Source organism: Oreochromis niloticus, linkage group LG4 (assembly GCF_001858045.2).
Source record: "Oreochromis niloticus isolate F11D_XX linkage group LG4, O_niloticus_UMD_NMBU, whole genome shotgun sequence".
In the NCBI taxonomy this organism is placed as follows: domain Eukaryota; kingdom Metazoa; phylum Chordata; class Actinopteri; order Cichliformes; family Cichlidae; genus Oreochromis; species Oreochromis niloticus.
The window spans coordinates 18,853,072-18,875,158 of record NC_031969.2 but is presented as its reverse complement, the minus strand read 5'-3'; the positions used below and the strand labels follow the sequence as shown (position 1 = coordinate 18,875,158).

The following is a 22,087-nucleotide window of genomic DNA, read 5'->3' as shown; positions in this document are numbered from 1 at the left end:
GCCGTATTGAGGTCAAGAGGTTTGAGCCAGTAAAACCTGGCTGTTGTAAGAAGAAGAGAAGCAGTCAGTAAACTGTAGTGTTGCTTCAGCCCCTTTATTGCTGATTAATGGCACTCGGTTGAGAAAGGGAGCATGACTCTTCTCATCACTAGGCGTCTCTGCGCCTGGCTAATTGGCCTAGTTAATCCACACGCCCGCATCCAAGGCTGTGCGGAGCGATTAGTCAGCCTGTCGAGTGCATGGCTCATACCATTTGGAACCAAATAAGGGAGAGAAAAAACGAAAGGCAGCAGCTGTGGCGAAATGGCATTCTGTGCTTTCTGCAAGATGGTTTCAATTAACACCTGCTACCTCCCACGCCACCCCGTGCCTTCTTATTATTTTTTCTGTTATCTTTAATTTTTTTTCCCCATTCAGTTTCAACAATTACTTTTCCACCACTGCCACTGTGAAAACAAACCTATATAATCTACTCAAAAAACTCATAGAACAATTTCGTATATTTGTGTAGATTTCACCCCATGTTTTTAGTAACGGGCATCTACACTGAACAGCTATGATGAACATATTAGGTAGCGTCTATGTAGCATTTCCTAATGATTGGTGAGCCCAGTTGAAAAAAGCTAAAATGTAAACAATATACACTCTTGCAAGACATGTCCTTGAACTTTGTTGCAACAAACCTTTAACGTCCCCAGCACGAACACTTCGAAGCAACTGTTCAGGGAAGCTTGGCCCTACTTGAAAAATTATTGCCAGAATTGACAATATAGCGAGGTAACAAGTCTGTCCGTTCGTCCGTCCATCCAACTATCACTTATCCAAGTTGGAGCGGTCTAAGCAGCGATGCCCAGACTTCTCTCTCCCCAGCTACCTCCTCCAGTTCACCTATGAGGAAACCAAGGCATTCTAGAACCAGAGGAACCGGTGACCACCTTGTCACCGGTTCTGCCCTGAGATCTCCTCCAGCTAGGACATGCCCAAAGTGTCTCACCTAAGGTGCGTCAAGAGGAGACACCCTAGTTGGATGCCCGAACAACCACAATTGCCTCCATTTGATTTAGAGGAGCAGCGGCTTTACTCTGAAAAGTATCAACAAAGAAGACAATGGCTCCCACTCAGGGTTCAAAATCCAAGAACTCCCTGTTTTCCCCACACATTAACACTGCTAAAAGTTTCTAAATATCTCGAGCTTAAAAGGAAAGGGCTTTAACCAATGCAGTCAGCCATTACAATTTTATGATTGTTAGATGAGTTTTTTGGTTGGCTCTATAAAAAAAAGTTATCCACACATCAGCATATACATGCAAAAAAATTTGCCTACATGATTAACCATTTATTTCTAGATAAAAAATTTTTTTAAAGACGACCAAAAGAACTGGGAAGGCCTGAATGAAATGCAAAGAGCAACCCAATTCCTACTGCCTAATGTAGCTCTCTCCTATATCTTATCTATTAAGTTATAACATGTCACTATCAGATACAGTACACTGCCTTGCCAAACAAAAGTCACCACCTGGATTTAACTAAGCAAATGAGTGCCTCGGAGGATGAAGTGATATATTCATCATGTCTAGTGTCTACTTTAAAGTCCAGTGGGGGCAGTGTTGTAATCGGGGGATACTTCAGTTGGTCAGGTGCATGTACAGCAATGTTATGTGCCCAGGTAAAATTAGTCTGCCGACTACCAGAATATATTAAACGGCCAAGTTTTGCCGTCAACATTTTCTTCTTCCCTAGTGGCAAAGGCATATTCTGAGACGACCATGCCGGGATTCACTAGGCTCAAACTGTGGAAGAGCAGGTCAAGAAGCATTAGACATCATTTTCATGGACGGACCACAGCATCCAGACTTTACCCCTACTGAGAATCTTTGGGATGTGCTGGAATCCAACTCTGCCATCATCAATGCAAAAAAGAAAGAAAGAATGAAACTCCAGATGGAAATGAAAAGTTGTGACACTTCATATGCTTATCAACATCATGCCATTGCCATCATAAAATCTAAGGGTGGGCAAAAAAATATTACAGTGTGACTTTTTTCCTTTTGTTTATAATAAATGGGCAGGACTTCTTATATTATCCCTCGTATACACATAATTATACACGTTCTGTACTGCTCAAAATTATGTAATATAGTTTTGGAAGCTGTGCACTTATATTCTGAGATGTGAGTAGAAGGTGTTTAGGTAAATGCTTGTGAATGACACTGAAAATATTTAGCACTAAAGTTGAGGATCTAAAGATATTTTAAAGCAACCAGATTGTGTCAGATTGTGGTCGTGGCGCAGAGACGTGAGTGGTATGTTTTCATCTTTTCAGATCAAAGAAAACTAAAATATTTCTGGGCCAGAACGCAAATTCCAGGTCTAGTTGGAGCTGCGAAAAGTATGTTCTTATTTTTCAGCCTCTTTTGTCACAGGAAAGTTGGGAAAAGATATGCAGTGCACGGTTTCATGGTGGACTCGAACCTGGGTCTCTGCATTAGACTTACACTGTATGGATTTTGGGGTTTTAATTTAATGGGACTAGAGCAGTCAGAACTGAACCTGTAGAAACAGAGAGTAGATTTTAGGATATGTTTGCTCAATTATGTCCTTTCATACCTGTAAATAAAGAAGGTCCTGGTTTGGTACCTTTGCAAAAAAAAGCCACACCCATTCCATATTCTTATTTATTATTTTCAAAATTCAGCTAAATAGTTCTTTGGGAACAAATCTTTTTGCTAAAACAAAGCACATATTGAAACCAAAAATGTGACAATAAAATACTCTGAAGTGGTTTTAAGCCTTGCATCCTTCTCTTCATTTCAACTGCTCTCCACAGTTGGGTAATTCAGCCCATTGAATACGCGGGCCTACTGTATGTGGTTAACCTCACTTTCAGATACAATTACGCCCACCTCTCTCGCTCGCCTCTCTGTCGCTGTGTTTCTTACTGGCCCTCTCTAGCTACAGGTGAAGAGCTGCTCTTACAGATCGAGGCCTAATTTTTCTCTCAACAGCTTCCATTGCCACGTCGTTCCAGCGGGATCTGCTCTTTCCATCCAGCCGGCCAGAATCAAAGAGCTGTTGACACAGTCTGAACTGACTTGTCAAGGCCACCGTGTCTGCATGACATTCAGTTTGCATTACAGAGCCTGTGAGTGTGTCGCAGTGCTGATGCACTTTTGTGTTATCTGCTAGATGGAAAGAGACTGGGCATTAGGACAGACACTGTAGCCCTTCAGTGTACAGATGTGAGTGTATAGTATGGGAGTAGGTGTCAGTGGTCCTGCCGTGTGTGTTTGCCACGTGGGATGTGGTTGATATATAGCTTAGTATTACTTCTATGTAGACAGACACCTTGTAACTGCAGAGTCTGAATACTTACATGAAATACATGTCTGCAACTGAGCAAGACCGCATGTTCATTCAAGGCAGATATGCAGAAAAAACCACAGAAGTACAAAACTCACATATGTATTTTCTGCTCTAATGTGGTTTTGCTTAGTAGCAGACATGTTTTTTGTTTGAATATTCAAAGACTGCAGTTAGTAAGGTTAGTAGACAAAAGCTCTAACAATCATCATTTCTTCTTCTAGCGTTTCCTTAATCACAAGGGGCCACTAGAGCAATTGGAGTCATGTTTCCTCTTAGTCTGTGTTAAGCAAATGTTTTAACCACTACACTAGAAACTCACTACAAAATAGACTTATGTTTAAATGAATTCATCACATTTAATTATTGTTTGTAGCTATAATGATTAGCTGATAGTTATATTCAATAGCAGGCTGACGGTCTAGTCAGTGGTGAGAACAATGAAATTATACCAAATCTGACTGAGGAGGAAATTTCCTACATTTTCAATGTACACCTGATGCAAATTTAGCTTGCAATTAATCTTTTGTTTGTTTTGTTTATCATTATTACTGTTGCTACGATCGTTGTTGCTGTTGTATTGTTATTATGGGTGTCACTGTTGTTTTTACTGTTGCTGCTACTGCTGTTATTACTGTTCAGTTAAATTTTATTTATATAGCAACAAATCAGGTGCATCAGGACCCTACAATAATATAGAGAAGACAGAAAAAACCCAACTATCAGATGAGCTCCTATGAGCAAGCGCTTTGTTGACTGGAAAAGTTGTGTAATGCTGATTGCTTCTATCATGCAAGCCCATAGTCAGCAGCATCTAAACTGAAGTTAATGTTCCCTTTCACTTCATAGGCGGCATGACAATGACACATAAGTGAGCACTCTTTCTTCAGCATCAACATTTTCTCTCTGGCTTAAATACTGAACCAGAAAAGAGACTGATTGGCAGGTTTCTTAAACATTCTGCCAATTTAACATTTGGTATTAAATCACTTTAATTAAAAATAAAAATGATATTTGTGATCAGAAAAGAGGTGATACTTTAGGGAATGAGGACAGCTAGGGATCCATGGTGGTAGCAAACAGCAGGCTCAGCACTCTGGAGGCAATTCACAGACTTTATAGTTTTATGATACAGTTTACTAAAATAGAGTATGATGACACAACAGGAAAAAATTATGATTAAGATTATTATCACCATTTGAGACCTCAACAAAATTCTCGATCGATGCATGTCTAACAAATACTGAACCTACAGTGAATGTGTAGCTTTTTAAAATCACCATTTTTTAATACAAAATACATAAAACAAGATTTATTGGTCATATTTCTGTTTTCATGAAGTCAATATTCCAACAATGGTGCCTTATAAATACAAGAACAGTTGGTAAGAATCAATGCAACCCCCTCAAACCCACACACATCCGTCTTACACTTTAGGGCAGCAAAAATAACACTTCATTGCTTTCATTTATTTAGTTAAAACTCTCTATGCCATGCTGATCACTTCATGACTGCATCTCAGTCTAGTCAAAAGCTATTCTGGCTTTCATTCATTACCTTTTTTTTACTGAAAGCTAAAAATATATAAAACCTTATATTTCCACTCTGGATACATAGGCTACTTTTACATATAAACAGAAAGCACAGACTAAGTAACAGAATCCCTTGCAATTTTATCAACTCCAGAGTAGACCCCAAATCAAAGGGGAAAAAAATATCCTTCCATTCGCCGACAGGGATGCCAGAAAAAACATGGTTGCAAAGCACTTATTCTCCCCTGTGGTGCATGTTGCTATATTTGCCATGAATGGACCAGAGAGGCTGGGAAAGACGAGGAGTCAACCTCAACTAGGAGTTGGAGTTGTTGGGATCTTTCTCCTGCCTTTGTCCTCCTCTCATCTCCCACAAGAGACTATGGGGTGAGAGTACTCAAGATGAACTATATCTATGTAAGATTAAATATTTGTGTGAGTGCATGTGTTATTTTTGTTATTATGTCCAGAAGAGTTGGTTTTCCCAGTGCTTCCTACTTTTAAGGTGAACGGTGTAAAAAGAGTCATTGTGGGGATATATCTGTGGTTGTGAAAAGAGTTCCGGTCCTATAGAAAAGTTTATGGGAAAACGCTCCTGGAACAAAACACCAAGTCGATTTTGTAAATTCTCAGGTATAGAAAGGAGAATGCTCCAGAGTTTGTTCAATTGTCAATCACAAGTCAATACCCAATGAGCACTCAGTTTTCACAGTCAGATCCACCGCCTTAGTGATTTTTTCCTGGTTGTCAAAACACTAACAAACCCTCAAATTCACTGCCTGTACTAAATGAAATTCCAAAAGCTATCACAACAAATTGGAAAATAATGCTCGGAGGAACATTTTGTGGTTACTGATTCAGCAGCGGTCAGTTCGATCAGGTATCTGAAATGCATAGCTTTCATGTACATCATGTATCATAGCAACCAAAGCATTTCAGCAGATAAAACACTGATAATTCAAGCACTCTTACCTTGGAGTTTTCAGCCAGCCAAGAAAGCTTTGCTGTCCAGTTCAATTTATTAGGGGTGTAACACGTTTCCAAATTCATTCTATTGACACCTTAAATGAATTGAATTTATGGTTTATTGAGGAAAAATAAACTTGACTACTCAGATATAATGGTCTCTATTTACCTAACCAACCTTTACATAGTATTCACTAAAGAACGCTTAAACTAGGCACAGCTCCACCTAGCTTAACATTAGCATGGCTTAGCACATCGCTACTTATACAGTTATATATGTACATGAAATCATTTTTCAAATTATATTTTTTAACTATATTTTAAGCAACATAGGCATCTTAGATTAAAAAGTAGCAAAAGACAGCTGGTTTAGGTCACTGAATAATAACAGTCAACCTATATGCCGCAAAGCTAATGCATAGGCTTTGAATACGCCCAGAAGTCATTTATGTTTTGCCTTCTCCTGGTCTTTCTCCCAGCTTTTTCTAGATTTTCTCCACTGTTATATTGCAATAAAGACCAAAAAGCCTTATGGCTAAAAAGATATCCAGTTCAACATACTAATGGCTAGAAGCTAACTAGCTTAGCCACAGGAAATAACAGATTCTTCTATTTGGCATAGCAGCAGCATGGGAATAGTACAGAAGCTGTTGACATTTATACAGTTAGGTCCACAAATATTTGGACAATGGCACAATTTTTGTACATTCCCCTCTGTACAACACCACACTGCATTTTAAATAAGAGAATCAAGATGTGATTTAAGTGCAGACTTTGAATATTATCTGAAGTGGTTTAAGAAAAGTATTTCACGTTACATAGCATGCATTGTCCCCCATTTGAAGAGATTCAAAATTAATTGGATGAACAAACATTTTTTTTAAAATACAAGGATTAATACTTGAATAAAAATTCTTTGCAGTCAATTACTCCCAGAAGTATAGAACACATCAATATTACAAAATGCTGTGTTTCCTCCCTTGAGATGCTCTCATCAAGAGTGAAACTCTTGAGTGAAACCCAAGAGTTTCACAAGAGAGAATGCCAAGAGTCCCAAAAGTTATTATCCATATGGATGCAGTTTGCAATATTTGGCTGAATCTGATCAGAGAGTATAGCCATGTACAGTTCAGAGTTCATCTTGTTACTTCTATCAACAGTCGCATCAGAGATAAACAGTACTGGCAAGCCATACATAACATTGCCTCCACAATGTCTGGCAGATGCTTCAGATCATGAGCTGCTACTTTCTCTCTACACACTTTTCTCTTCCTATCATTCTGGTACAGGCTAGTCTTGGTTTAAATCTTTCCAAATATGTATTTTTCAGAACTGTTCAGGCTCCAAAGTTTGCACCTTGCTGTTATTTGTCTTAACCATTGAAAGAATTCTTTGATCATCCGCTTCAATTGTTTTCTGTGGTCTCTCAGGTCTTTTGGTCTTTTGATAAGACATGTCATGAAATAAGCAGCTGGCCATGAAATTGCTTGTCCAATTAATTCTGAGAATGGGGCCTATGTATCATATCTACTATCATATGTACAACATTTACTCATTTGTAATTATTAAACCCTTGCTCTTTCTCCCATAGTGTTTCTGTTGTCCTTTCCCTCTCAAAAGGGAGTTTTTCCTTTCCACGCCAACAGTAAACCTAACAGTAAGGTTATGCGACTCTTGGAGTTTCTTTCTAATATTATAGGGTCTTTACCTTACCATATAAAAGGACTGTTGTTGTGAAGTGGCCTGAATCCACCATGCTGGTGTACAGATGGTTGATAGACATAAATGTACATTGCAAATGCTGATTTTCAAAAACATGAACGTGGCAATTTACACAGTGGACTTGATTCATACGTTACATAGATACTACGCATTTTTATAACTATATAGTAGGAGAAGAACCAAAAACAAATCCGAGCTCTGAGACAGACTGATAATTTATGAATATGCTTATTGGTTCAAATGGACAACACAGCTGAACAGGAATCAACAACACATTTTGTTTGTGTGTGTGTTTGTTCAAACACAGTAGAGCCTCCGTACCATTTTCAGCCGTGCCTTCTGCCTTTTATAGGCAGGACTAACCTCGTTAATATTTCCACGCACACTATCTGCTCACTGTTTACTGTAGCCTCATGTAAAGGTACAATTTGCTCATTTGAATTTGCTTCCAGCAGGAAATCTGTTTCTGGTGGTAAATATGTGGACAGATGGACAGTCAGGTAAAAAGGGGAGAGGTGTGAGGATGACTAAGATCGGCGCTGCAGTCTCTTCCTGGGTGACCCTCAAACTGTGCAAACACACACACATACACACCAACACACTCACACTCACACACACACAGCAGGCGCAGGAAGAAGGAACACACGCTTCAGAAAACTGGCACACAGTCTCTAACCCTCTGCCTCTCTCTCACTCTCCCTGCTGCCCTGTCTCCCTGCATCTTTGTCCTTGCACAGAAATAGCATAAATATTATTCTGAAGCTGGGAAAATCCCATGTGTCCATCTGACACACGCGTCTTTTAGATCTATTTCATCAGCATCTTTCTCATTTCTCCTGCTTAGCTTTATGCACAGCTGATAGGGAATTAATGTAAAAATATGTTGCTAATTTGACTTATCCTTCGATTAAAATGGGCCACACTATTGCATGCATCTCATTTTTTTTTTATTTTTCTGTTCTTGGCTGATAAAATTACATAAACATCTTACTCCAGACTGGTGGAAATGACTAAAACTTTCCCGCTGTTCCCACAGGAAAAGATTCAGGAAAATAATGGGCTGATTAATCAGCACTAAGATTAACTGACAGCTGTAGCAATAAAAGTCAAATACATCAGTGTTACATCAGTTATGGAGAAAATACAGTAAAAAGAGGGTTTGTCTTCTCAGTATTAAAGAATAGCGGTGATGATTTTACATTCAAATCTTATTTTCTTACTTTTCTCGGTGCTCATACCTTCGGTCGCACACAAGCATGCAGGGTGTAAGACTCTGACCCAGTGAGCTCCAAATCCTCCTGAGTGCAGTGCACATTGTACTCACCTTATGTGGGTCAAGACTGATATCTCTGACTTAAAACCATTCCAGAAATAGCCGTGGGAGTAATCACCACAGAATTCATTAAGCACAGCTGGAGTGGTGAGACACGTAAAGATGAACGCTTCTGCTTTCAAATCCCCCGGGGAAAGTCTTTCTATCCAGGACAGACTGCTGAGCGTTGCACACAAACACACAGTCACCTTATTGATCCATTAGATGGATTATAACAAGTGACACTAAACATATAACACGCTGTCATGGCAATTGATGGTTTAGGGAGATAAGCCCTATACACAGTAATGGGGTTAAATGTCTTCTGTTCTGCGCTGATAGTGTCCTTTTATATAAATCATTGCGGCAGCATCTATTATGAATGAAGGAAGGTTTAACACGCTGCCATCTTCCACCTTGTAAGAACACTGCTGAGATAAAAGAACAGGCTTTTACAGATAGGCGCTCGCCCCGTGTCCATCTGTACATGGGTCAAACAACTAAAAATGAATGCAAAGACAGACTGAGCTGTTACACATGAGCATAACCCAGTAATTGAGGGGGGGGGGGAGTTACACACTGGCACAATACTGGGAAAGAAAAAGTCATTTCGTAACAGATGCTCAGCCAGTGTGGTAGAACGTTATCAGCATGTTTGTGGCAACACCGAGCCAGCCGTTTATTGGATCTTGTCAGATGTCTCTTCTGCCTCTCCTCTCCGTGCCATTTCTGGAAACCACAAAGATTAAATCACAGTGCTGCTATTGCTCCTGCCAATTTCAGTTGCTGTTTACAGACACACAGAAGACAACCAGCACTTCTCACTTCTTCGCTTCACCATCTCACCTCTATCCCCCTGCCTGTGACCTGGAAAGTGACCTCAGAAGGATGTGTCGATTCCTAAAATGCAACTCAAGGAGACAGAAAGCTTGCAGGAAGAGCTTCCCTTCATAGACAATCCTAACTATGGCTGCTGGAGCTGTTATGAACACTGCTTCATTTATCTTACAGAGGTTATAATACAATAGCCGTAGAGAACACAACAGACCCAGGTGGTGCACACAAGCAAATTACTTGTTATTGTCGAATGCATGTTGCCTCAGATGTTTGCGATTCCTCTTTGCCTCCTCAACTTGCATCCCAAATGGGAAGGACTAGATTGCAAGAAGATGAGGAAAAGAATAGGGGGATGGAAGTAAAAACGAGGAAGAGGAAGAGAGGGAAACATAATCATGCATATCCTCTGTCTTCGGTGTCTTCATTATTTCTCCCTTCGAGGCCTCTCCCAATGCTCTTTTGCCTTTGTTTGTTAAAACACAGTGTCATCTTATTACACTGCATTGTGTCTCAGCAAAAACACACAAGCAGCTCCCCGACAATTAACTACCCACTCTCAGCTGAGTAATGCTGCCGAGCCTCCAAAGAGACCCCTTTTTAATGTCACAAGATGACACTGTGTTATGCAAGCAAAACACCGTGACTTGATCTGCTCAGACAGTCTGATAACGGGGAAATATTGCAGTTGCGGTGGTCAATACTGCACGGAGTCCGCCAGCGTACTGAAAACGAACATCTTTCCTTTTGTTGTGCTTCAGGGTGCGGCCAGCGAGCGCTGCTGGTCTGGCATTTCCCCGCCTCATTAAGGTCTTGATTTAGACTGTCTGATGAGCTCGCAAACGATCCAGCCGCACAGACTCGCGGATGCACTGTCGAAGCTACTGAGACCCCTTTTTATTAGTTAAATGGAAGCTGAAGAGGTGATTTCAATGTTGACTCATCATTTAAGGATCACTTGGAAGAAGCCTTGTTTTGTGTTCCTGGACTTTAAAAGGGGAAGTGCCTGCCTAGGGTAAACTACGTAACAGAAATTTGGCACATCACAGGCAGTGTGAGGGCCAAACACTGTTACCATGGTAACCTTGGCACACCATATCTGGCAGTTTACAGTAGCAAGTGAACATGAGGGAAAAGATATGGAAAATTTATCTTGTAAATCAAAACTGTTTTACAAGATATGACACAGGGCAGGTTACCAGATGTCTCTCACACCCGCACTCATTTATTGAATAAACACAAATCTGGCAAAGCAATATTGTACGTGTGTGTGTGCACATAAGTGCATGTGTGTGTATAAAAACAAGAAAACATTAAAGAGAGAATCCCAATGATCTTCTATGGGAAAGCATTTGGCAAGAGTAGGGACAAAGAACTCCCTTACTCTACTACCTCTGCATTGTTATACACTCGCCGCCACTTCAACTCGTTCGACTGCTCAATAACATGAATATCCAATCAGCCAATCACATGGCACAAATGCAACACAACTATAGCTGTTGGTGCCAGACAGGCTGGTCTAAGTATTTCATAAACTTTCATAAATCAGATATAAGGCAAAAACTACTCATTACAACCAAGGTATGCACAAGATCATCTCAGAATGCACAAAACATTGAACTTTGAAGCAGATGGGCTACAACAGCAGAAGACCACACTAGGTACACACTCTGTTAAGAGTAGGATCCATCCTGCCTTCAACAGGGGTTCAAGCTGCTGCTGATGGTGTAACAGTATGGGGGATTTTTTCTTGGCACACTCTGGGCCTTTTAGTACCAACTAAGCATCATTTGAACACTACAGCCTACCCGAGTATTGTTGCAGATCATATCCATCTTTTTATGACCACACTGTGCCCATCTTCTAGCAGTCATAAAGCTCAAATCATCTCAAACTGGTTTCTCAAACTGTCCTTTTGGGATGCGTTGGAACGGGAGATTCTCAGTATGTACAGCAGACAAACCTGTAGCATCTGTGTGATGCCATCTTGTCAACTTGGACTAAAATCTCTGGAATGTTTTCAGCACCTTGTTGAATCTGTGCTACAAAGAATTAAGGTAAATGGGGTCCAGCAGATATTAGCAAGGTATACCTAATGGCTGATGAATATAGTTTAAGTTTGAATTCATAGAATTTCCATCAAAGTCAATCAATGTCTATTTGACTGTGGCTGCTTCAAATCAAAAAACCTCATCACTGCCTTGTAGCAGGAGAATCACAGTTAAGTTGAAACCTAAAACCTTTTATACACTTTCCCATCATCATCTATTCCTTCTCACTCCCAATCCTCTCTCTTCCTCATCCTCTTCTCTGTATGTCGCAGAGTTTTAATGAGAGCTCTTTGTCTAGCATGCAGGCTTTGGCAATCCTCTTAACAGTGAAACAGAAGAAAGTCTCCCAACCCTCTGTATTTAGGGGTGCTAACTAGCGCACAGATTAAAAAAGCCTTCTGGGCATGGCTGTTAAGGCCCTACAATTCAATTTGACAAGCTACCAATTCCCCCCAGAACAGTAACAACCAATATTTTTTGACAGTGTGAGACTTTAATGACCTTTGAAACCCATAAATAGCACTGAGAAATCTGCTGAAATTGAAAACGCACTACCTGCTGTCTAAGATAATATGATTCATATTATTTGACTATATGACATTTTGCTGTAAGGAAAATTTGCTATAAATACCACAGAGGCCTTTTTATGAAAAGTTCTGCTATGTCATTGCTTTAATCATTTGAATATACAGTACAAGATTGAGGGGTGGGGGGGTAATCATCGAGCACAGATGCGATCATAACAGATGCGAACATAAAACGCACATCGACACTGCCCAGAGGAGCCGTTACCATGATAACAAAATGGAAATGGCCCACTTTGTTGCTACAGTGGTTGAGCGAGAAGGTGGGAGAAAGGAAAGGGAGACAGACAGACAGCGGGAAAATGAAGGAGGGCGGTGGCAGCAGAGAGACCCAGTATTCAATAGTGGGGGGGGGGAGAGACTGGGCATTTTTGACTGTGGAGCAGAGACAGAATTACACATAATTATCCAGGCCAGCTAAGCTTCCACTCTTGGTGTAATTAATGCCATTGAGCTGGAAGAGGGTTTTAAAATCGCTGATATATTAAAAGAATGTTTCCGTGATTTCTCCACATTCAACTCTTCTAATTAGCCCCAAGCAGATACTCTCTTTTCTTCAAGCTTGATAACTTTGAAGCGATGGCTTAAATCAAGTTTGAAGTGAAACTGAAAGGCCTGCTGTGGGATTTTGATGTCAATCAAGGAACTACTTGAGAAATTTTGGTTGCCAAATAGTTTCGTCAGACATTTGAAGTGAAACCTGGATGCTCTCCTTGATTTAGCGTTTCACTTTGTTATTCATCTGGGAGCAAAAAAAAAAAGTGTTGGCTGTAAAAACAAATTTTCTTTTCAAATAGCTCAAGGTATAATATACAACAGAATGACTTCTTTCTTTTTTTATTTTGCATTTCTCTTTTTTCCAACTTAACTTTTTAGAATTCATGAGAGGGCAAAGCTCATAATAGAGACTCCTCACTATCTTGTAATTCTAAATGCTTAAATAAGGACCCAAACTTTCAGTTTTTTTTCATGCAAATGTGACAGAGTAAATGCAACACCCACAGGGATGTTTCAAAAAAAAGAAAATATATATCAGAGTGAAGCAACAAAGCTTGGGTGCTTTTTGTAGAGCAACCAAAACATGATTTAATGAATTAACATATTTAGGCCATCTTCACACGCCAAGCAGAGCGGGGCAGGAGGCCCCTTCAGATCTCAACAGCGTCGCTTAAGAGGAGCAGTGCTGCGTCTTAGCCTGCTGTTGTGTAAGATGTTTATTGTTTGGGGGCTCCCCATCAGGAGCCGTGCAGCTCTCTCCGTCATGTTCCAACGCCCCCTCGCTTCTGCTCCTTGATTGGTTAATGAGGTCCACAGCTCCGTTCAGAGCTGAGGAACTGATTGGCTCTACACCTACACCATCACGGCGGTCTCTTTGGAGGCATATCGGCCCTCGTCTCGCTAACTGACACATACGTGTCGCCCACAGGGGTAGCAAATGTACCAACTGAGCGGTGGAGGAACCCACATCCAGTGCGCTCATCTGACAAAGTGAAAACGGTATCATCTCTTGATGAGAAGTAAAACAGCCGCCGGGTCGGGACTGAGAGTGGGCAAACTGGATGCAGCGGTATGCAAATGTATTCCAATCACAACAAAAGCCACACTGGTTGTAATTATGGAGACGCCACCATGAAAGTAAAGTGCTACAGACAACATGGAGATTAGACAGCAACAAGCACGTCTTTCTAAGGAAAGCAGTGGATATAAATGAAGTGGGAGAGGAATGTTGCTTTTGGGGATCAATGCATAAAATCAATTCTTTATGCACAGATGGAAAGCTGCTTTCAGCTGCTTTCAGCTGCTCCCTTATTCACAAGGGGTCACCTCAGAAGCTAGCTCTGCACTGCATCCTGATGCAACCCCAAAGTGATTTCTGTCTTAAACTGGAGATTTTTCCTTGTCAGGTGAATGTATAAAACTGCTACACTGTGAAACCGGCTTTATGCACAGACAATGAATTCAAAGTTATCTAACTGTGGGTCAGGCGTAAGTCTCTTTTAAAGGCAAACTCACACATTTTTCTCTTGTATGAAGCTCGAATTTTGTCTTTTGCTATCTTTGCTGTCTAGTTAAAGGCAGGTTTACCAAATATAAGCTGATCTAGTTCCCCTCATAGCCAAACAGTTTACAGGAAGAGTGCCAACAACGCTTGGTTCAAATTTTTAGCATCTTTCTATCATTTAGGAAAAAAAGACAAGCACAAAAAGAACAGGACCTGTGGAAAGATTTCAAAGAACATGTGACTCGTCTCTTTTGTTTACTCTAACTTTAACATTAAATATAAAGTTATATGTTTTTTTACACATCATTATTGTTGACTATTTTTGGTCATCTTTCAAACAAAGAAGGCATGTAGGATGGTTGGAGAGCCTGATTGGTTACCAGCATGCCAATGCAATCAGCTGATACTGGCCATTTGATATTAGTTGTTGGTACTGGCATTCATAAAGACTGATGAATGAATGAAAAGTGAAAAAAAATAAAGAAGATATTGGAGAAATCCCACCCCAACTATGACACAAGTGTTGATCTTGCATTGATTGTCCACCAGGGGGCGCTCTGGTGGACAATCAATGCAAGATCATTGATCATTGATCAAATTTTTTAAAATACGTAACATTACTTAATAGGTACTTGTTAAATATACTTCAAATGAAGCTTATTATATTACTTATGTTAAAATATGTCATTCAAATAAATGGAAAATTTACATAAAACTCATGTAAACGTGTTGCCTAAGGGATCCTTACTAAGCACACAGGCAGTGCTAAAGGAGTAGTACCAGAGTAGGAGGTATCTGACTGATATTTGTCACATTTCCAACAGTATGATTGTGTGCTAAATGTTAATTTGCCGTTTCTTGATCTAATAACAAAGACAAAGTAGTCGTGCGTGGGAGTTAACACTTTCCTGCAACTCCTTGGACGCAAATTGTCAAAACAATTTAAAATGAAAGGATATATAATTTCCGCTCACAACACCTGCTGCAATATCAGCTAGAACAGGTAATATGTTGTTAATTAATAACAACTTCTGCACTTGAGACAGCGCTATTTGGATGTAACTTGGCCGCAGGCTACAGTCAGTCACCGCGCAGACATATTGTGCACCCCTGTTTTCGCTCTGCTCCCTTTCATCTGCTCTGAGTAGTCACACTGTTTGCTCTATCGTTGCCAAAGCTCGACAGCAAGAAGCCAAAATGTGTAAAGGGCCTCTTTGACTTAACCATCTCTTCACCCTCACACTTCCACCCATACAATTACACATCTTCCTGTGTTTATTTAGTCTTGCACTTATGCCTTCACCTTTGCCTCCTTTATAGCTTCCTTCCACCCTTTCTACACTGTTACCTCTTCTTTCTCTTTTTCTTCTTCTTCCAACTGCCTCTCCCTCCTTCCCTCGCCTCTTCTTCTGTCCAGACATGGTGCTCTCCTTCCAAACATGGCTCCTCAACTCTCCAGATGGCACAGTCATTTCCACAATTTCAAAGGATGAGGAGTGGTGGGGGGGGGGGGGGGCAAGAAGGGATAGCAGAGCCTGCTGCACCACGGTGGCAAGTGATCCAACAAGCTGATGCACACTCGCTCACACAGAGGACCGCTTTCAATGAGATGATCTCATGTTGGAAAGTTCAGGGAACAGAAGAAACTGTTTAACACCGAGACATCGAGGCTGTGTCCAAGTCACATTTTGATGCTGATGTCTTCATGTTCAATACATTTTTTTCAATCCAAGCAGACGCACAAACATTCGTCACGTCATTTCGAACGCCCGTCAGCTTGTATGCTATGCACTAATGCAGCAAAACAGCCTCTTATGTATTTCTGCATTATCTATCAACAAGTGCACTCACATTACTGAATATGTTAAATGGACCAGATCATACTTTAAACAAGACAGCTGGTTTTCACTCTGCAGCTTTATCTAATTAATTCCCTTGATGCATAAATGCAATTTTTACCATCTGGGGTAAAGAACGTGTGTGACCTGTGACTAAAGCATAATTTCAGCTGTTTGTTTGCCGTAGGAGCAAACAGTGTTTTCTATATATAAGTAGCAGGAGAGAACATTGTATAAGGGCAAATAAGGAAGAACAGTACAAAGAAACTAATAATAGACACGCTTTATATATATTATATATACTTTAACTCAAAATCTGAGAACACGCATAGGCGCAGCATACTGTCAAAAAAAAAAGCCTTTGTGTTTGTAATTGTGATTGCATTTGGTTTTATCTTTAGTATTACTTGTGGATACAATATTTACCGGAGTATACTCAGATACATACACTCACTGGCCACGTCATTAGACACCTAGTGACTGTTCAACTGCTTGTTTAAGCAAATATTTAATCAGCCCGTCACATGCCAGTAACTCAGTGTAGGTCGAGAGGACCTGCTGAAGTTCAAACTGATCATCCGAATGGGAAAGAAAGTTTATTTAAGTGAACAGAATTTAAGTGAAAGGTGACTGAGTTGAAATTGGCATGGCCCGAGTATTTCAGAAACTGCTGATCTGCAGGGATTTCCCCATACAACCATCTCTAGTGTTTTCCAGAGAATGGTGGAAAAAAAGAATATGAATATGAGTGAGCGGAAGTTCTCTGGGTGAAAATGCATTGTTCGTGTCAGAGGTCAGAGAAGAGAATGGCTAGACTGCTTCAAGCTGATAGGAAGGCAACGGTAACTCAAATAATCACTCGTTACAACCAAAGAATGCAGAAGAGCAACCCCTCAATGCACAACACATCACACCTTGAAGCAGATTTGGGCTACAGCAACAGACGACCACACTGGGCGTCACTCCTGTCAGTTGAGGACAGGAAACTAAGGCTACAAGTCACATGTGCACAAAATTGGACAATATGGAAGGTTAGAAAAACACTGCCTGGTTTGATGAGTCTCAATTTGCGCTGCAACATTCAGATGGTAGGGTCAGATTTGGTGCAAGTAACATGTAAGCATGGATTCAGCCTTACTTCTCTCATTGATTCAGATTGGTGGTGATTTAATAGTGTGGGGGTTATTTTCTTGGCATGCTCTGAGCCCCTTAGCGCCAATTGAATATCGTTTAAACACCACATCCTAATGAGTATTAGTGCAGATCATATCCTTCCCTTTATGACCACAGTGTGCCCATTTTCTGATGGTTGCTTCCAGCAAGCAACATGTCACACAGCAACTCATCAAATTATCTCAAACTGATTAACTGAACATGACAGTGAGTTCACTGTACACCAATGGCCTCCACAGTCACCAGATCTCAATTCGGTAGAGCACCTTTGGGATGTTGTGGAACAGGAGAGTCATATCATTGATGTGCAATAGCGTGTGATGCTGTCATATCAATATGGACCAAAATCTCTGAGGAATGTTTCCAGGACCTTGAATCTAAGCCACATGAAAACTACGAAACTGTGAAGGTAAAACCAACTCACTAATAGCAAGGGGTAACTAATGAAGTGGCCAGTTCATGTATATTACATTCTGCCATAAGCGGGTTTTTTCCCCAATACAATAAATTTATGAGTCACAAAAAAAAATAAATTAAAAAAATGGGAATACGTAAACACAAATGAGCACAACAGGAGAGGGAGAGAAGGTACGGGGTAGTGACGTCTAGGTTGAGTGTATAATGGTGTTGGTGTGCCGAATTTAACTCAGCACGCCCATCTGACAGGATGTATCAGTGCTGATGTTTCTCCATCACAGCTTTTTCCACGTACACTAACCAATGGCCTGTACAGCACATCGTAAAGAGCTCTCTGTAAATAACATGGTGTTTTAGGTGAGTCACATCCTGAGTGTTCCTATGGTGGCCTTAAATGAAGTAGGTTACAGTGAACGTGCGTGTTCAGGAAAACACAAGTAGATGCGAGGTTGCTCAGCAAAAAAGGTATCACTTATAATCTTTTTATGAGTGATTCATTCTGCATTAATGAAATGAAAAAAATGCATTGTGCGATAACCTCAAACAACATTACCTTTGTTATGCTTAGCAATAAACAGTCACCACACTGGGAGCTGCAGGGGTTTACTCCCTCACCCACACAGATCACTTTAGTAATAAAAACATTTCTTTTGCCATAACCATACTTTGACAGGATTTACCACTGTGTGATAAGGATGGGTAATCACAGGAGAATTTTTAAGAAAAAAAAATGTTATCTGGAAGCTCTAGGCAGCCATTAAACTGCCCACGCCTACAAACCATAAACTATCAGCCACGCTGGGAAAAGGATAAAGATGAAGGATTCCAGGAGTTCTGCTACATCACCTTTCTATTAACTCCCAGAGGCTGAGTGCTCTGTCAGTAACACATGTCACCTTTAGCCAGCATAGATACGAGCACCACAATGACTGCCAGTGTTGTCGGGGCACAAGTATGTGACTTTACATGCCTGCCTCAGAGAAACAGCTCCACAGAGATTTCCTTCTGGAGCTCTGTGCATGAGTTTGCACTACCAAAGGAAGAAAAAAAGAACTCGTGCCTCGATTTAAAACTTAAAGGAATCAATATTTGAACAAAAATTGATCTCAGCTGTCTCCGTAGCATGTTATTTAACAATCACAAGCCATTAAGCAGCCATACTGTTGGGAAATGAGAGGTCACACCAAGCCTACTACGGTTTATCTGACTTTTTAGTTCTCAAAAAGCAAAGTTTGTCTCACTTGCACACTTTCAAAAACACAAAGTCTTTGTGCATCTGAGAACACGTTTCTGTCAGCTTCCTCCAAGAAGCATTCACTCCTTACTGACAATTAGCACTGCAAGCAGACAGCTCAGCCCCTGCACACCATGTATATATATGAATGTTCATGCACATAACATTCCCATCTACTATAGCCTCTTAAAATGGAATGGGACGTCTGAGTTAGTGATTAGAAAATGTAAAGGTCAGACGTGGCTGTGCAGATGTAGGACAAGGAGCACGCAGATCTTCTCGCATGACTCTGCAAAACAACTCAGGAAGTTTGGTGCAAAAATATCAACGCATGCATGAGATGAAAACTATATTAATGTTGGTACACTTAACCATTCATCACAGCTCATTTTATTATCACGCCTGTTTAACTGAATAGACAATGAAATGTCCTATCATTGATCACTGCAGAAGTTTTTTCCCCCACTCTTTTGTCCTTATGTTATTTACATCCAGGAGTACTGGAAGTGATTCTGTGGTGCAGTGATTAAGATCCATGGTTTGAGGCAGGGCAGAGACAAAACCCAGCCTCAGGGGTCACAAGCTAGTGTGCTCCCAGTGCCGGGCCCAAGTCTGGATAAATGGGAGGGTTTTTTGCCAGGAAGGGCATCTGGTGTAAAATCTACACCAAAATAACATCTGCTACAGTAAATCCCTTGGGAAATAAGGGAGCAGCTGAAAGTACTTAAACACAGAGGTACTGACTGAGCCATTACAACATTTTAGTACTATAGTTGGATGACTGCACTAAGCAAAGATTGCCACTTTCTAAGTGCACAGCAGCCTGGGCACTTCTTACATCAGAGTGTGCTGATGTCTCCACTGATCGACTCCTGGTATTATCATTTTCTTTATTGTTAAGCAACCCAAGTGGTGACTTAACTTTTATTTGACCCCTGTAATAACTATTAAACTTTGCTCCTACTGTAATATCTTTGTCTCCCTCTTTCCTCGCCCTGTTGCCACAGTGTCGGATATCTAAGAGAGAAATCTAAAACTGGCAAAGACGGCGGGCCACGGAGGTGTTGATTTCAGGGAATATATTGCAACCTGACTCAAGAGACACAAAGTTCTCGGTCAGTGAAAAAGCAAAAAGAAAGAAAGACGTTCAGTGTTTTCCAAATAAACAGAACAGTTCTGTCTACTCTGGAAACACGTTTACAAGGGTGACTTTGACACCCACACAGAGGGTGGCGCTGTTCAGCTGCCACACCTTTTAACAACCTGACCACTAATTGCCATGTGAGCAGCAGCTGAAAGTGGTCTTTGTTAATGAAAACTGGAGTGCTGGTATAGAAAAGTAGCACAGAGGGATGTATTGTACAGGACAGAGGTTGCTCTCAGGTCCTAGATCTAATCTGCTTGCCTTTAAGCCATACTGTCTGAGGAGTACAGGTTACTGCTTCTCAGCTAACAGCCATGGCTCTTGGACTCATTTTCTGGTATGTTTTGTTGATGTTAGCACAATTTATTCCAGTTACCTCTAAATGAGACTTTAATCTGATGGCATCGTCTGCCTATATTACAGGGTTTCCTGTATTTCTTTACTATTTGATAGTAATGGTGGTTCGCCAACTATAAAAGGTAGTTGCTTTTCTCAATTCTGACATTAAGCCTAAACTCTGCAGTTTCTATATAAACTTTCTCTCACTTTAAAGGCCATGGGCATAGATATGGATATCTGTATCCAAATAAAGCAGAGCCACGTGACCTAGTGGATGATGGAGATGATGACATTTTGACCTCTGATCAGGGTAACCAGCAGGCCGCAGACAACCAGCAAGCTGGATTTGTGTACAAAAGCTATAACAAACGTTCGACTAAACAGCAGCAGACTCAACAAAAACAGGCAAACCCACAAATCGCCCCAAAGATCGAGGGACTTGTTAATGGTGAGACAAGACAATGGGGGCTAGTAAACCCTAATGAGCCACTCCTATTCCCTTTAAAGTCCAGCTCTGAGGTAGCTAACCCAGCAAAGCCCAAACTAGCTGCTGTAATGCCTCGCTCCGCATCATTTGTTTATACAAGCACTGTGCCCCTCTCGACAAGCACTGGTCAAACTCCATACTATGAGCCTGCTTCATCCTCAACCTTTCCGGCTGTGGCACCTCGCAGCTATGAGTCCTGGCAGCCTGAACCAGTGAGCAATGGTAATGGGGTGGCTGATTCAGGTTTTGATTACCCAGGCCAGGACGCCGGCACAATCTCCAGTGGATATAGCTATCATTCAAGAAAGAAACCCAATCTTGTGTTTGAGGAGGTATTTCGGTATCCCTCTGAAAACCCCCAGCCTCCTCAAAGTACTGGTCCTGGCACTAATGCTGTCGAAGGATACGACCGAGCAGATTACATGAGCAGGGGGTCTGCAACTGGGCAAACCTCCACACCAGTGAAGCCATCCTCTCCGATTAACGTACGAGCCCAGCCTTTTTATCAGTCTTGGAGGGGGGTTCCTTCTTTTTCGAAGTTCTTTGGAGGCAGGAAGCTTAAATTTAATAAGATGTTCCGGCGGCCACAAAATGCACTGTTCAGCCCCCCATGGGTCAAGGTTCCCTCAAGGGTCAAGGTTTACCAGAGTGTCATGGCTCCGTCTAGAGGTTATCAACCGATCTTTCATAACCCACATCCTTCAAGATATATTGTCCGGTCCAGAAGCAGCTACCAGAGAGGAAGGTATGTCCAAAGCAAAACCAGATACACTCCGGATTATCCTCCCAATGGCATGGAAGGTGTCGAAGGGCCTGCACAGAGCTAACCCGCCGAACTGTTTGGCATGGGAGTACACTCAAAGGTATGCTCTTGCTTATTTCATACAAAACTTGGAAAATGTTGACCACTGAAATAGTTGTCCAGGATATTAAATCTAAATGTTTAATGTTTGAAATACTCTAAACAGTTCAAAGTTACTGATCTGCAAATACTAACTTCTACTTTCTTGCTTGCAGATGTGCCCTTTGACAAAAATAAACCTTTTATGTTTAAAGTGTTTGCTGTCCAGGCTGCTGATTTATATTTTTTCT

At 41.0% G+C, this 22,087-nt stretch overlaps 2 protein-coding genes across 10 annotated transcripts in view; one reads left to right on the top strand and one right to left on the bottom strand.

Moving 5' to 3' along the window:
- The window catches only part of prkcab (protein kinase C, alpha, b), a 118,879-nt gene that overhangs the window by 96,091 nt on the left and 701 nt on the right, over nucleotides 1-22,087 (bottom strand). The window lies entirely within an intron of this gene.
- The window catches only part of cep112 (centrosomal protein 112), a 130,471-nt gene continuing 128,686 nt past the window's right edge, over nucleotides 20,303-22,087 (top strand). For 5 of the 8 annotated variants that reach the window (XR_003219967.1, XM_013264800.3, XM_013264801.3 and 2 more), the window contains exon 1: nucleotides 20,304-20,506. Coding sequence is in view for 7 of the 8 variants with exons in the window: in XM_013264800.3 (XP_013120254.1) it covers nucleotides 20,378-20,506 (129 nt within the window). In the remaining variant the exon portion in view is untranslated. Of the gene's footprint in view, nucleotides 20,507-20,592; nucleotides 20,649-20,722; nucleotides 21,859-22,087 lie in introns of all 8 variants that reach the window. The other 3 variants (XM_005461065.4, XM_013264798.3, XM_013264799.3) reach the window with 3 other exon arrangements.